This window comes from Lycium barbarum, chromosome 7 (genome assembly GCF_019175385.1).
Source record: "Lycium barbarum isolate Lr01 chromosome 7, ASM1917538v2, whole genome shotgun sequence".
NCBI lineage: Eukaryota > Viridiplantae > Streptophyta > Magnoliopsida > Solanales > Solanaceae > Lycium > Lycium barbarum.
Window position 1 is genome coordinate 8,666,414 of NC_083343.1, and position 13,981 is coordinate 8,680,394.

Below are 13,981 nucleotides of genomic sequence, written 5' to 3' on the forward strand. Positions count from 1 at the left end.
CACGGTCTTTCCATTGAAAAATGGATGGAGGTCATTTTGAGGTCCCGGTCTTTCGATTGAAAAATGGATGGACAAAACAAGGCTATTGTTTGTCAGCATTTCAAATGTTATCTTTCTGAAATTCCAAATCTACCTAAACACAAACATTTCAATTTTGGTAATAAATAATTAATATTGTAATACCTGTACCTAGCAAGCGCCAAATGAGTTACTACAATGATGGGACTTAGGCTTATTTCCTGAGATCCCTATTGACTACGAGCCCGTTTGGATTGGCTTATAAGTTGGCTTATAAGCTGTTTTTAGCTTTTTTGAGTGTTTGGCTGACCAGCTTAAAGTCATTTTGTATTTAAAATAAGCTCAAAAAAATAATTGAGTCAATTTGACTTAACTTATCTAAAGCAGCTTATAAGCTGAAAACAACTTATAAGCCAAAAAAAATAAGTTGGGCTACCCCAACTTATTTTTTTTGACTTATAAGCTGTTTTCAGCTTAAAGCCATAAGCCCATCCAAACAGGCTCTACTTCTAATTACTCTTACACTTCATTTGGTTGGAAACAAGTTATTCTAGAATAACTGATCCTGGGATGAGTTATCTCGGGATTAGTTATTCTATCCTCCCATAGGGATACAATAACACTACAATCCCGAGATAACTAATCTCAGGATTAGTTATACAACGATTTTATCCCAACCACACATGGGATAAACTCATCTCAAATGTAGGCTAGGATTATTTATCCTTATCTCTCATACCAAATGAGCCCTTAGTTCTAATCCCTATTGACCAGAACACAAACCTTAGACACCAATTAAATTGCTAAAAACTTATCAACACAGAGTGTTTACACCAATCCAATATAAGGATAAAATAACACTACAATCTCAGAATAAATAATCCCGGGATTGGCTATACCGCGATTTTATCCCAACTAAACATGGGATAAACTCATCTCAAATGCAACTCGGAATTATTTATCCTTGTCCCTCATACCAAACAAGCCCTTAGTTCTAATCCCTATTGACAAGTAGAATGCAAGCCTTGGACATCAATTAAACTGCTAAAAACTTACCGACACCGAGTGATTACACCAATCCAATGAATGTATGACATGTGTTTGAACATATACAACTATTACTTAACCATGATTAACTAATGTATGTATTCACTTCATAAATCACTTAACCATGATAAATTGCATTGATTTGGTGTAAATACCCAGCGTCAGTAAGTATTTACCGATCAAACTTGTTGACCCTTAGGGAGAACGTAGAAAATTGGTTGCTAACATAACCTTAGCAGAGACCTGCATTATACCATCTCAAGATGATCAAACAAAACAAGCAATGAATTTTACTATTAGACAAGCCTGATCTTGGCTATGGAAGTCTCTGCTATATAATATTATAGATATGGAACTTTTCCTATTACAGACATACCTCTATCCATTAATGAGAATCCATATGAAAAATTCAGCTATTCCCTAAAACCTCCACCAAGTACAGTGGCATCTGCATTGTAATTTTCCCTCAATAAACATTAAAAATGTGCCTTGTTACAACAAGGGTGCATTGCGGAGCGAAAGCTGCCATATACATCTGCACAAGCTCTCCACAAAATTGCATGGGGGCAACGTCGGAATAAGAAAAAGGAAGAGGAGCCTTATTCTCTCACCTTGTGTTGAGAATAAGGCAAACTTAGAAAACTTGGGGCATTGAAGCCTTCCATGTTCAATGTGCTCCGGTAGGTGATACAAAATTTCTTCAGGGAATAACACCGTTAAGAAGCCTTCAGTATCCCTTCAGAAGTCGTTGGATACTGTATAAATAGCATATTTCTTGTTTCCTTTCCATCACTCCGTCACTATATTTACCAAAAATAACAACAAATTATGGAGCCAGGCTTTAGCGTGCGTTCCTTTTCCCTCTTCCCATTCCTCTCCCCCCTCTATATACTAGATACCTCAAAGAGGAAGTGTTGCTGAGTTAGAAATTGAACCGTCAACGAAACCATTTCGTACATCTCCTCTGCAAAGTGGACATACACTGTAAAAAAACACCATGTTAGTAAAGGACAAAGGTGTCTCCTCCTAGGGGTGGCAAAATTAACCCATAAAAACATGACCCGCACAACCCGTTCAAGTTAGGGCGGGTCAATGACCCACCCATTTATTAACTCAGACCCTGTTAGCCTAACCTATTTCAGCCCATCTAAAAGTTGGGCTGATATGTAGCCCACATTGATCCATAGAAACCTTGTCAAAATATTTTTAAAAAGACTTTTTTATTTGATATGTTATATATAGTCATAATAAAGGGAAAAAAATTATTAGGTACTGTAAAATGATAAAAGAACAAAGAAAGAAATTAAAAATTAACAAGAATTGGACGGGTTGGGTTATGGCCTGCTTTTTACCCATTTTAGCCCAAGTAACTTCTGGGCGGGTCAATTTAGCCCATTTTGACCCGCCCGAATTCAGTCCAACCCGCCCATTTGACACACCAATCCCCTCCTTTAGTATCATTCTCTCCGCCGCCAAGGCATTTATCTCTGGGTGGAATGCGGTGAAAGAACAGAACAAATGTACAGGAATGCAAATTAAGAATTAGGTGAAGTATCATGTTACCCATGTATCTCTTTGAGCCATTTATCCACACATGATAAATGAAACTCATGGTGACAAGGTAGAACTCGTATTTTATCTCCTTCCTCGTACTCAGCCAAGCATATGTGACACCTACAAAATGGTATAGCACGGTCATAATTTACGAAACTTAAACCATCAAGAAATAGTAACTAGTTTGACATAAAAAATAAAAATAAAAAAAGTACCACATAACTACATCACAACAGTTTTCATAAAAAGAGAACAAAAGCCCATATATTGTTTGAAGTCATTAACTTCTTATTGCTCATAGTAACTGGTTTTAATCGTTTTCATATAATGATGCACTCCTTCCAAACCATGTTCATTCAGCTTCTTTTTTACGTAATTAGTTCATCCCAAGAAGTATTATTTGCTATGCCTTATTTACTTATGTATTGTCTTTTTCAAGCTGCCATGTTATGTGTTACTTGAGCCGAGGGTCTTTCGGAAATAGCCTCTCTATCTCCTCGAGGTAGGCGTAAGGTCTGCGTACACTCTACCCTCCCAGACCGCACCGGTGGGAATACACTGGCTATGTTGTTGTTGTTGTTGTTGTTAGTTCATCCAAAGAAGTGCTGCTTCTTAATGGATGTTCGTCCCAAAAACTTTGATCCCTTTCCCTAAAATAAAACGGAAATTCCTTTTAATAATTTCAGGTGTATAAATTTGTACTAAAGCTATTATTGATGTGAAATCTTCTCAAACAATTTCTCCATTTTTTTCTCATTGCAAACTATTATTTTAAACACTTTACCAAACTCAATGCATAACGAATCCAAACATTCATCTCTTCATCTCTACAAAGCCAAAAGGGTCCATGACAATGAGATGGGGGCATGATATGGGTAGTTTTTGCAGGTACAGGGAATGAAAAATGAATAAATAGTCTACCAGTAACAAAATCTTTGCTGTACATAGCAAACATTAGTTCTCCTTTGTTAACAAGAAAGATGCAGCACACATCATTTTTCATTTCTCTACATTACCTAATTCATTTTGAAGGGGAGCCTTGGTGTAACCGGTAAAGTTGCTGCCATGTGACCAGGAGGTCACGGGTTCGAGCCGTGGAAACAGCCTGTTGCAGAAATGCAAGCTAAGGCTGCGTACAATAGACCCTTGTGGTCCGGCCCTTCCCCGGACCCCGCGCATAGCGGGAGCTTAGTGCACCGGGCTGCCCTTTTTTTACATTACCTAACTCAAAAGCATCAAGGTGACAATGAAAAAAAAAAATGATTAAAGGAAGTATCCTTCAAGAGGCAAAGGACTATTCATGACAACCAAAACACTCAGGACAAATAGCAATATAAACATCATCTTTAACACTCGATCATTTTGCATATATAGGGAGGAAAAGCCAAATAGAGCAACAGTGAATCATTCCAACTTGACTTCCTTTCCACTGATATTGTGTATAGGAAGTCTTGTTTGAACATAGAGTTAACTCTCATCCTTTCTCTTCATATGACAAAGGGAAAAATATCCCAGGTAAAGTAGGAGATGGCTATCATCCTATCTCTTCATTTCTCCTGCCAAAACACAAAGGGGTGGAGAAACTTACTGTAAAACATTGTTGCCAGTAGTATCTACTTCCTCTGATTTTGAGTAAATCTTCACTGGGAAGGAGTCCACAACTGACTCTGGAGCTGGAAGTGATAATACAGATAAGGACAATGACATAGGTTGGCGATGTATTTCATCCAGTACCTGCAATTTATTGTTAGTGTCAAACAGTGACGACTTCCAATAATGAACAGAAAACCACAGCTAGAACATGAGATTCTGTCAAAGAAAGAGAAAATGTAACTATAATGAAATGAAGAAAATGACAAAAATGGTCCTTTATGTTTGAGGGTAGGTTCAAAATAGTCTTAAGTATTTTTAATCCTTTAAGTTTGTGAAAAGTTAACACTTGTAGTGTCCATAAAATATTTACCTGTCTGTTAAACATTGCGGAGAAGCCATAAAGAAACTAAAAAAGTTGCATTATGTAAAGTTACCTCAAACAATGCCTCAGCAAGCATAACTATTCGTGATATACTTGCACGACTGCCAGATTCTCGACTCATTAAAATTGTCTCACATGAACATGGGCCATCTGTGTGAATCCCTGTTGGACAAGTGGCACTACGATGATCACCAGCAATAAGACCACCAGGAACTGGAAGTCTTTCCCACATCTGTGAAGAGATAATAGTTAGTGGAGCAGCAATCAAACTTCCCACTGCAGCAAACATAAAATAAAATAAATCTCATCACCTCAGATCTGGAATGTCGTCGCCGTTCATTCCGACTTCCATTTGAATCATGAAGGGAATTATCACTAAAGTCCAGCAGTAACCTGTCATGAGATAGTACATCATCTGAATTATCATTTGGTAAACGAAAGTTAAGGGGATCAGCAGCACGCCTCCTAGGACTTCTCCTTGAAAAAGAATCCCAAAATAGTCTTCTACTATTCCGTCTTGCTTCACGACTACTAATTTCGGCAGACGGAATATTAGAGAAAATATTCGGAGAGGCATTCGCCATGTCAACATGAAGTGCACTTCCATCTCTTACACCTTCTTCCCTGTCCGACACCAGAAATTCGAGACCTGAAGATTCTCCCGCTAAATGTGGCGTAACTGAAGAATCCGAAAGAACTGATACAGAACCAGAATCGGAATTGTTGAAGATAAGAATTTCATTTGTATGGTTTACAACAAAATCTTCACTCGATGAAGATTCTCCATTTCCATGAGACAATGGACTGCTAGAACGAGAGTAACCGGCAAAATTCACTGAAGTATCGACATTATTTACAACATCATCTGCCCTTTTGAGTGGATAGGGAAATGATCGGTTGGCCCGAGATGTACTGGCAGTTTCATTACCTGTACTTCCAGGACTACATTGATTGACTAATTCCATGTTTTTGGTTGAGTTTTCTCTTCGATTACCTCCCTGCACATTGCTTGAAGCATCTATACATGTAGATTTTTCACTATTTACCAGATTGCTCGCCGATGAAGTTCCACGTTCAGTTTGGGGGGGAATAAAATCAGGTGAAGGGTCCTTCTCAGAGTTTTGGAGCTTTGCATGTTCGGCAGAACCCACCAGCATTTCAGCTGGATCATCTTCCATCTACACAGTAATAAATATAAAGTATGAATTCAATTTAAACGTCTTGTAAAAACCATAAGCACATAGACTAAGCGGCTGTGTTGCTTTAAAAAAAAATGAGAAATACAAGATCCGCAAATATCACCCCGTTGCTTGATAAAACTCTCATTTCAAGAGATAAAAGAGCATAGCAGAAACCAACTTGAACTTGTAGGAAATCTAGCATAGCACAGATAATACATGTGAAAAATAAAGGGATAGTTATACCGCTCAAAAGAATAATACCCAACAATAGGTTTTGTATATTAAAAATACATATAATACATATTGTATCAACAGTATACATACAATATACATAATCAGTGCATAGGTTTTGTATTGGATAGCCTGTAATTAATATCGGCTGACGGGCCAAAAATAAAAAAAGCCCTCTTAACCAAGAAAGACCACTAATTTATACAGACTCAACAATTTGCCTCACGGCCTTAGAGTAAGACACTGAAATTTAAGTAAATTTACCCAAACATACCTATATAAGAAACAGAGCCTCCCACTGATATAAGATAATTCAGCACTGAAGTCTCTACTCTCCCACAATCTAGATAACTGCAGCAGGAGATTCCTCGAAGGCTGTTAGATTGATTCTCATATTTTCTGACTACTATTTGATATCCATACTCTACTAAACCCAATTCTTATTTGCTTTCAAAATGAGGTTAAGCACGGATGACAAAGACAAATAAAGAGAACCAACGAAAGTGCACTAAAAGTATGGAATTCTGCTTCAGCAGCCCAAGATCTATGAGGAAAAGAAGATCACTTTGTGAAACCAATATGATCGACTTAACAAAATCTCTCTACAGCACTGCTCATGAGTTTAATTCTCAATCGCTGACATAATTGAATCATGTCAACAGCACAATGTTATGTTAACGTCGAACTCAGGTAAACATATATTCACAAAATTTACGCTGTTCAGATAAATAAAACCCTTTCATATACTTCTTTAGAATGATTACATCTAAACTTCATCTAGAGAAACCAACAACAACAAAGAGTGTACGCAGACCTTACCCCCACCTTGTAGAGATAGAGAGGATGTTTCCGATAAACCCTCAGCTCAAGTAAAGCATTTCACAGCAGTTTGAAAAAAGGGAATACGGAAATGAAAGCAGTAACCATCTGGAGAAACCAAATATACAATATAAGCTCCAGTTCTCCCCACCTTCTCGACTATCCTCCTTACTAGCAAAGACAAAACAGACCATCAAGTAAACTTCACAGTACCAATAAAGGGCGTGGCCTAGTGGTTAATGAAGTGGATTGAGAACTACGAGGTCTTAGGTTCAAATCCCACCAGAGATCAAAACACTAGGTGAATCTCTTCTCATCTATCCAATCCTTGGTAGACAGACTAACACGGTACCTGTGCTGGTGGGAGGTAGCAGGTATCCCGTGGCTTTAGTCGAACTGCGTGCAAGCTGGCCCAACACCATGGTTACAACAACAACAATGTAGTCCCACAAGTAGGATCTGAGGAGGGTAGAAGATCTTACCCCTACCTCAAGAGGTATTGAGGTTGTTTCCGAAAGACCTTGGCACACCCGGACACCACGACTATTAAAAAAATTAAAAAAATCTAGCAATTATATCAGACATTTACCATTTGTGCATATTATCCTTGGGCAACACCAATCTTCCCTGATACATTCCAATTTCAATGGCTATATGGTCTAAATAGAAATCCTAGAAAAGAATAAGCCTAGTAAATCAATTAAATCTCATAATACAAAATCAACCACCAAAGAGCTTTTAAAAAACAAAATCAAATTCTTGGGTATATCACAAAATCCATAATAACCCCATAAAAAACAAATCTTGAAATTACAATTAAAAAAAAAAAAGGCAAAAACAATTTTATCCTACATTTCCAAACAAAACAATAAAAAGGGGTTCATTATATTACCTCAACAGTTCTTCTTGATGATGAAGCACCACATATAAATATAGATGACAATGTTCTTTTTATGTGATTTGGTCTACGTGGCCTTGACCCCAAATGACTACTCCCAGAACCCATTTTGAACCCAACCCCAAACCTATAGATACAGAATAGATACAGATAGAGAAAAGAAAAGGGGGTGGGGGTGGGTGTGGGGGGACGGGGGGTGGTTGAATGAAAGAAAGAGTAATGGAGGTTGTCTCTCTTCTCTTGAAAAAAAGTCACTCTTCCATTTTTCAAGTTCTTGAAAATCAAGAATCTAATATTTTTTACATTTTGTTTTTTGTTTTTGTGAGGCACAAGACCAAATGGTTTTTTTTTTTTTTTTCTTCTAGAGGGGAAAGAATGTTATGTTTTGTTTGTGTGTATGACATAAGCAGAGGTAATGAATGACATGTTTTCAAATTTGATGATTTGTGGTTAGGACCTACTATTGAATGTGATGGTTGTTATTACAATCATGTGTGTAAGAAATATTTGATCGCATAAAGTGTACGAATGGGTTGATTAATAATTCACAGATGAAAAAATGGCAAAAAATTTCAACTTTATTTTCTATTTTTGTTACGATTCATTATTTGTATCTAATTGGCTCTCCCTGATCTTGTTTATAACTAATGAATTATTTTGGCTTGACTAATTATTTTTGGACCCAACCCCAAATAGATAGATTCAGTCAGAGAGAAGAGAAGGGGGGTTGTGCGTTGGGGGGGGAGGGGGGGTGTTGAGTGAAAGAAAGAGTAATGGAGGTTGTCTCTCTTCTTTTGAAAAAAAAAGTCACTCTTCTCTTGAAAAAAAAGTCACTCTCCCAATTTTCAATTTCTCGAAAATCAGGAATCACAATTTTATTTTATTTTATTGAGAGAAACAAGACCAAATGGGAAAAGAATGTTATGTTTGTTTGTTTATGTGACCATGTTAAGTTTTGGTGATGACATGTTGTTTTCAAATTTTGATGGTTTGTGGTTAGGACCTAACATTGAATGTGATGGTTGCAATTAATTTGACTTGTTACCTACTATAAATCTGTCTCATAGACTTGCCTTGTATAGCTATGAGAATTTAGTAGGAGTGTGGTCGTGAAAACCAAATATTTTTTCATTTTATTTGATATTTTAAAGTTGGAGTTAAAAATAGAATTGTGTTTGGTTATAGTTTTTACAATGAATATTTAGTTGTTTGAATATATTAAAAGTGAAAATAAATTTTTTGATTTTTTCCAAATTTCAACTAAGTTGTATTTAAAATTTTCATAGCCAAATATTAATTTTCAAATAAATTGAAAGCGTTTTCCAAAAAAAAGTGAAAAGTATTCGTGGCCAAACGGGCCCTTAGAATGTCAGTGCTAGGACCAAGTGCGATATTGACTAGTTGAAAAGAGTTCAAATTCATCAAATGGCAGGAGTATTGTCGTATTGTATTTTTTAAAACGAAGTTACTCCCTCCGTTCACTTTTAATTTTTCAGTATTTCAAAAATACATTTTCACTTTGATTTGTCACTTTTAGTATATTAAGCGAAGAAAATTTCTTTTTTCTGTTTTACTCATAGTATTAATTACTCATTTCAAATCATTTCATTAAAAATATGTACCAATTAATATGAGTATCATGGTATATTATGCATTTTATTATTATTATTATTTCTTAAGGGGTGTGTCGTGTGCAAAGTCCACAGTGGACAAGTAAAAATGAAATGAGGGAGTAAACAATAGTAATTTGTAATAAGACTACCAATTACTTCATTCGTCCTAAAACAAGTGTTGTTTTAGCATCTTTCACGCTCATAAAAAAAAAATCATTAAAAATTTAAAAAAGTATATTTTACTAAGCTACCCCTCTTTATTAGACGTCTCTTTAGAATTGAGCTTCCTTCTCCCTAAGATCATGGTGTAAGTTTTTGGTTTGGAAGATGAATAAAATGTATAAAATTAACATTAAAAAATAGGCAATATTAAAGAAGACTACTTCTTTAATGTTAAGGGCATAGTCGGAAAATTTTGTCAACTCTAACCTTGAATTCCTAAAGTGACTCGTATTTTTGAATAAGTTTTTTTAAAACTAAAGCAACTCTTATTTTAAGACGGAAGGAGTACTTTAGAAAATATTGCTTCTTACTTATTTTTAAAGATATCAAACTCTATTAATTTCTATCATTATACAAGGTCATGAAAACAACATGTCAACAATACACAAAATTCGTGTGACATGATCCTCGAAACAATGTGAGCAATTTTGGAGTATTGTTGTGTCTTTGCTCCTTCTATAAGTACGATTGATAATATGACTGTGATATGATTATTTAAGCCAGAATCCTAATCCTCTTTGTCATCTCGTAAAAGGAGAATTATGTCATCTATATATATAAAAAAGGAGAGATACAAGCAATGTGGTTAAGCCAAGTGGCAAGCTAAAAACAAGTCACTTGGCAATTTTAAGACAAAGTTAATGAGAATTGTAATAACATTTTTGAATTGATACATAATTGAAATATAAATATTCAAATTTAATGAGAAGATAATTCATTGAATTAGGTTTCGGTAAGTTTGAATTTTGAAGAAGTGATCTAAACCTAATGGAATTCTTTATCATTTTATCTTCAAAAATGAAGCATTCTAATCTTAAACATACGAATTTTAAATAATCCAAATAATCTTAAATAATAATAAATAAATAAATCACCTATATAAAAAGAGTATTTTGCATTGAGGTTAATTTAAAAGATGTGACAAAATTATTTTGAATTTTAAATAATTCAAATAATATTTTCAACATAATCTGCACAATTTAAAAAATATTTGTGTCATTAGACTGAACAAACAAATAAAAGATGTCTGAAATTTGAATAATTAAAATAAGCTCTCCAGCATATTTTATAAAGTGGTGCACGTCAAATAAAAAAAAAAGTGGTGTACTGTAACCTTCTTTAACTGAAAAAATATTGAAGATTCAAAGTTTAACAAAGTATACTCAACATGAGATTTAACATAATAAAAATGAAGATGTTTAATTAGGTGTCATAATTAATATCATCAAAAGTTCATGTACGGTCAAATTGCTAACAAACTTGACCATGAGTCAATTCCACCACTTATGAAGTACTTATCCTATCTCTAATTCAAAAAAGAAGTTAACAAGAATATATACTTAAATATATAAGATAAGGATAACCAATTCAAATTTTTCCAAACTCAAATATATAATAAGATAATGATATTTTAAAATCCTACCTTTTCCAATAGATATTGTTTAACTAACTGATTGGCTTCAATTTTGAGCTTAACCTCTTATAAACACCCCTTCAATAACACATAAATCTATGTAAGATTTCTAATTCTCTTCTACTAATAATCATTTTCAGATTTAATTTTTTTTACCTCAAGAAAATTTTCTGTGAACATTTCATTCACAAGGTATTGATGATTTATTTCTTTACCGGCCTTGATACTATTTTATTCGTATATACTTTAATGTGGCATATAGCGGCAAGAGATTTTAATTCCCATTGTTTGGTACTGATAAGGTCATATTATATTTATGCCTCTTTTATTCTATTTATTCAAAATACCATGCTTGCAATAAATAAAATCGTAAGAGGACTTTTAGTTGTGATTTTTTTTTTTTTTTGTACAGGATTTCTACGATGGATAAAAGGATTATGGGTTATGCACATCAAATTTCTCTGAATAATATTCAAGGTATATTTTCAAGCTTAATTTAACTTTGTTATTGCTATTATTTTGTAGTTGTTTACAATTAACATTATCCCCAAACCCCACTTGTGAGTTTACACTGGGTATGTTGTGTTGTTACAATGAACATCTTTTGTCACAGATGTAACTAAGGAATCTGAAGTTTCGTTCAATAGATCTGATGTATATAAATATCTCAGAAATGCGAAATGAATATTTGAAAAATGAACAAATACGATGGAGAAATGAAATATATGAAGGAGTTTTACCAAATCAACTTAGTAAATTATCATGCCTTTCCCAATAACTTTTAAGAACGAAATCTCTTATCAAAAGTTTAAGAAGTAACACAGAGATTATGAAGTAAATAGATAATTGTATTGTTGGTAGTTTTACATTTTCTCCTTTTGTAAGTCTAAAGGTTGTTCATTTATGTGAAGTAAACTGCTATGGTTGTTCTTTTAGTAAAGATAGTTTATAGGAAAAATTGTAGTCTAAGGGTAATCGTTGATTATACAAAAAAGTATCGTATGAAATATCAATATTCAATCATGTTAGTTTATTTTTGCATGAGGGCTTTTGATATAAAATATGTAATATTATGTAGCTTTTAATATTATTATGGAACTAATCAGTAATCAATATTCAATGATGTTAGTATATGCATATCGCTTTTGAGAAAGTCTATCAATATTCAATGATGTTATTATTTATAGCTGCTTATAATTCCAACAGTCTCTTACCTTCCTGTCAGAGGCGGAGCCAGGATCTGAAGCTTGTGGGTTCGGGATGCTAATTCGTTTAAGTTACTGGGTTCGAAAATAACAATTTATACCTATTCAATGAATTTTTTAAGACAAATACAAAATTTGAACCAAAGTTACTGGGTTCGGCCGAACCCGCAAGCCGTATGCTGGCTCCGCCCCTGCTTTCTGCTATTAACTAATGTATACAAATATTTTTATGTTATCTTTCAGGTAAATTCAACCGACGAAGATTAAGCAATTCTAGCGAACCTATCTACTCCTAAATATTGAAGGACGCACAGGAAAACAGAGGAAAATTAAGCATGTATGCGCTTTGTATTGTATCATGGAAAATCTTATTTTAAGTTGTTGTGGATTACCATTCATCTTTGAAAATGAAATGTTGCAGACTTATTTTGATATTGTTATCGATTTTGGATTTTTTCATAGGACACTTACTTGAAGGGGGAAATACGTGAACCCCGTGGACATTATGCAATCGGAGAAGAATTGAATGTTTTTTATTGAGAAATGTTAATCCATTAGCCTTCGCACGGTAAATGGAAATAGGAGAGCTAGGATGGCACATTGCTCATTTTGTGTTAGTAATTTTTACAAGTACCCCTTTTAATAAACTTATTTTGAATTTAATATAGGAAAGTGTCTTAAAGTTATGATTAAAAAAGTCATACTATGGATACGATTGTCTTTGTAGATTAAAAAAAAAAAAAAAAAAAAATTGAATCATGAAGGAATTCCAGGAAACACATTAGAAACTTTAAAAATATAAATAAATTTCTCATGTGAGTAAATTTAATTTGAAATTAAACTCAAATTTTGTATGTTCAAAATAAAAGAGAAACAAAAATTAATTGCTAATCACGTGATATATTAAATCTCGGTATTGATAAAAATAGAACAATTATTTTCTTCTCTAGAAACAAAAATGCTTCAAGGAAGAAAAGGATAAACGAGGATATATATTTTTTTAAAAAAAAAGTCATGCACAAATAAAGCAGACATAAGATTTTATAAGGTGTTAAATACCATTGGTTTTAGTTTTAGAACTTAAGGTAGTGACTCTCACCTTTGAGAAAAGATGTATAATTAAGTAAAAATAAAATATAAATTAAATTGGATGTGACATATTATTAATACATTAAGACCAGTGCTAAGCTATTAAAAAGCCACTTGCCAATTTTAAATGTGGGAGGGGTATTCTTATAGATATTAGTTTTCAATTGATAGTTTTAAATTCAAAGATAAATACTTCAAGTTAAAGAAATAAAAATCATTTAAACGTGACTATGTAATGATAGGAATGAAACATTTCTATGCGATTGAGAAGATTTACTTTAAACTTCAACTAGGAAATTGAATAAAAGTTAAGAATAAAGATATTTTGAACTTTTTTTTATTCCAATAGTCGTTGGATAAATATAGTTCAAAATCATTTTATATACATTAATTATTGAGGTTGATCCTTGGAATTCAAGCATTGGCTGTTTATCAATTTCAACGTTGTAAATTCATCACTAAAATCACCCATTTAAGGAGAAGGAGACAACGAATAAGAGTTTGAAGAACAAGTATGAGTGGTGAATATCGTGTGAGTAGAAAAAAATCGCAGTGTTATATAAAAGGAAAAATTGAGACAATGGGACAAGAAATTTGATTTAATGACGAATACAATATCTGATACGTTTTCCACTGCAAGTTCATTCGTTTGATCAATTGCTTAAGAATATTTTTTTGCTTATACAATGTAATTAAGTCGTTTTGTTGCTTTGCT

At 33.7% G+C, this 13,981-nt stretch overlaps 1 protein-coding gene and 1 long non-coding RNA gene across 4 annotated transcripts; one reads left to right on the forward strand and one right to left on the reverse strand.

The window, feature by feature from the left end:
- Window positions 1-1,336: 1,336 nt before the first annotated feature.
- LOC132603076 (uncharacterized) lies at window positions 1,337-8,183 on the reverse strand. Of its 3 annotated transcripts, XM_060315956.1 has the most exons (7): window positions 7,718-7,854; window positions 6,281-6,357; window positions 4,906-5,772; window positions 4,647-4,826; window positions 4,208-4,353; window positions 2,629-2,739; window positions 1,337-2,047 (listed from the first exon to the last, which is right to left on the reverse strand). In XM_060315956.1, exons 3-7 carry the CDS (start codon window positions 5,770-5,772, stop codon window positions 1,966-1,968), a joined length of 1,386 nt encoding a protein of 461 aa, XP_060171939.1. In that variant the 5' UTR covers window positions 6,281-6,357; window positions 7,718-7,854; the 3' UTR covers window positions 1,337-1,965. The 3 variants fall into 3 exon arrangements, 2 of the variants coding, with proteins under 2 accessions (XP_060171939.1, XP_060171938.1); XM_060315955.1 differs by lacking the exon at window positions 6,281-6,357 and having other exon boundaries at window positions 7,718-8,135; XR_009567979.1 differs by lacking the exons at window positions 1,337-2,047; window positions 6,281-6,357 and adding an exon at window positions 3,038-3,269 and having other exon boundaries at window positions 7,718-8,183.
- A 2,897-nt stretch (window positions 8,184-11,080) lies between these two features.
- LOC132602106 (uncharacterized) lies at window positions 11,081-12,974 on the forward strand. Its single transcript, XR_009567599.1, has 4 exons — window positions 11,081-11,164; window positions 11,385-11,449; window positions 12,421-12,514; window positions 12,640-12,974. It is a non-coding gene; the product is annotated as an uncharacterized LOC132602106 (long non-coding RNA).
- Window positions 12,975-13,981: the final 1,007 nt, after the last annotated feature.

What these genes read in the sequence shown, in the direction of transcription:
- LOC132603076 (XM_060315955.1), bottom strand. Translation starts at nt 7,831, where the DNA reads ATGGGTTCTGGGAGTAGTCATTTGGGGTCAAGGCCACGTAGACCAAAT. An exon ending in CATCAAGAAGAACTGTTGAG is followed by an intron (nt 5,773 to 7,717) that starts GTAATATAATGA and finishes ATTACTGTGTAG; the next exon opens with ATGGAAGATGATCCAGCTGA. An exon ending in TGGCTCAAAGAGATACATGG is followed by an intron (nt 2,048 to 2,628) that starts GTAACATGATAC and finishes GTTTTTTTACAG; the next exon opens with TGTATGTCCACTTTGCAGAG.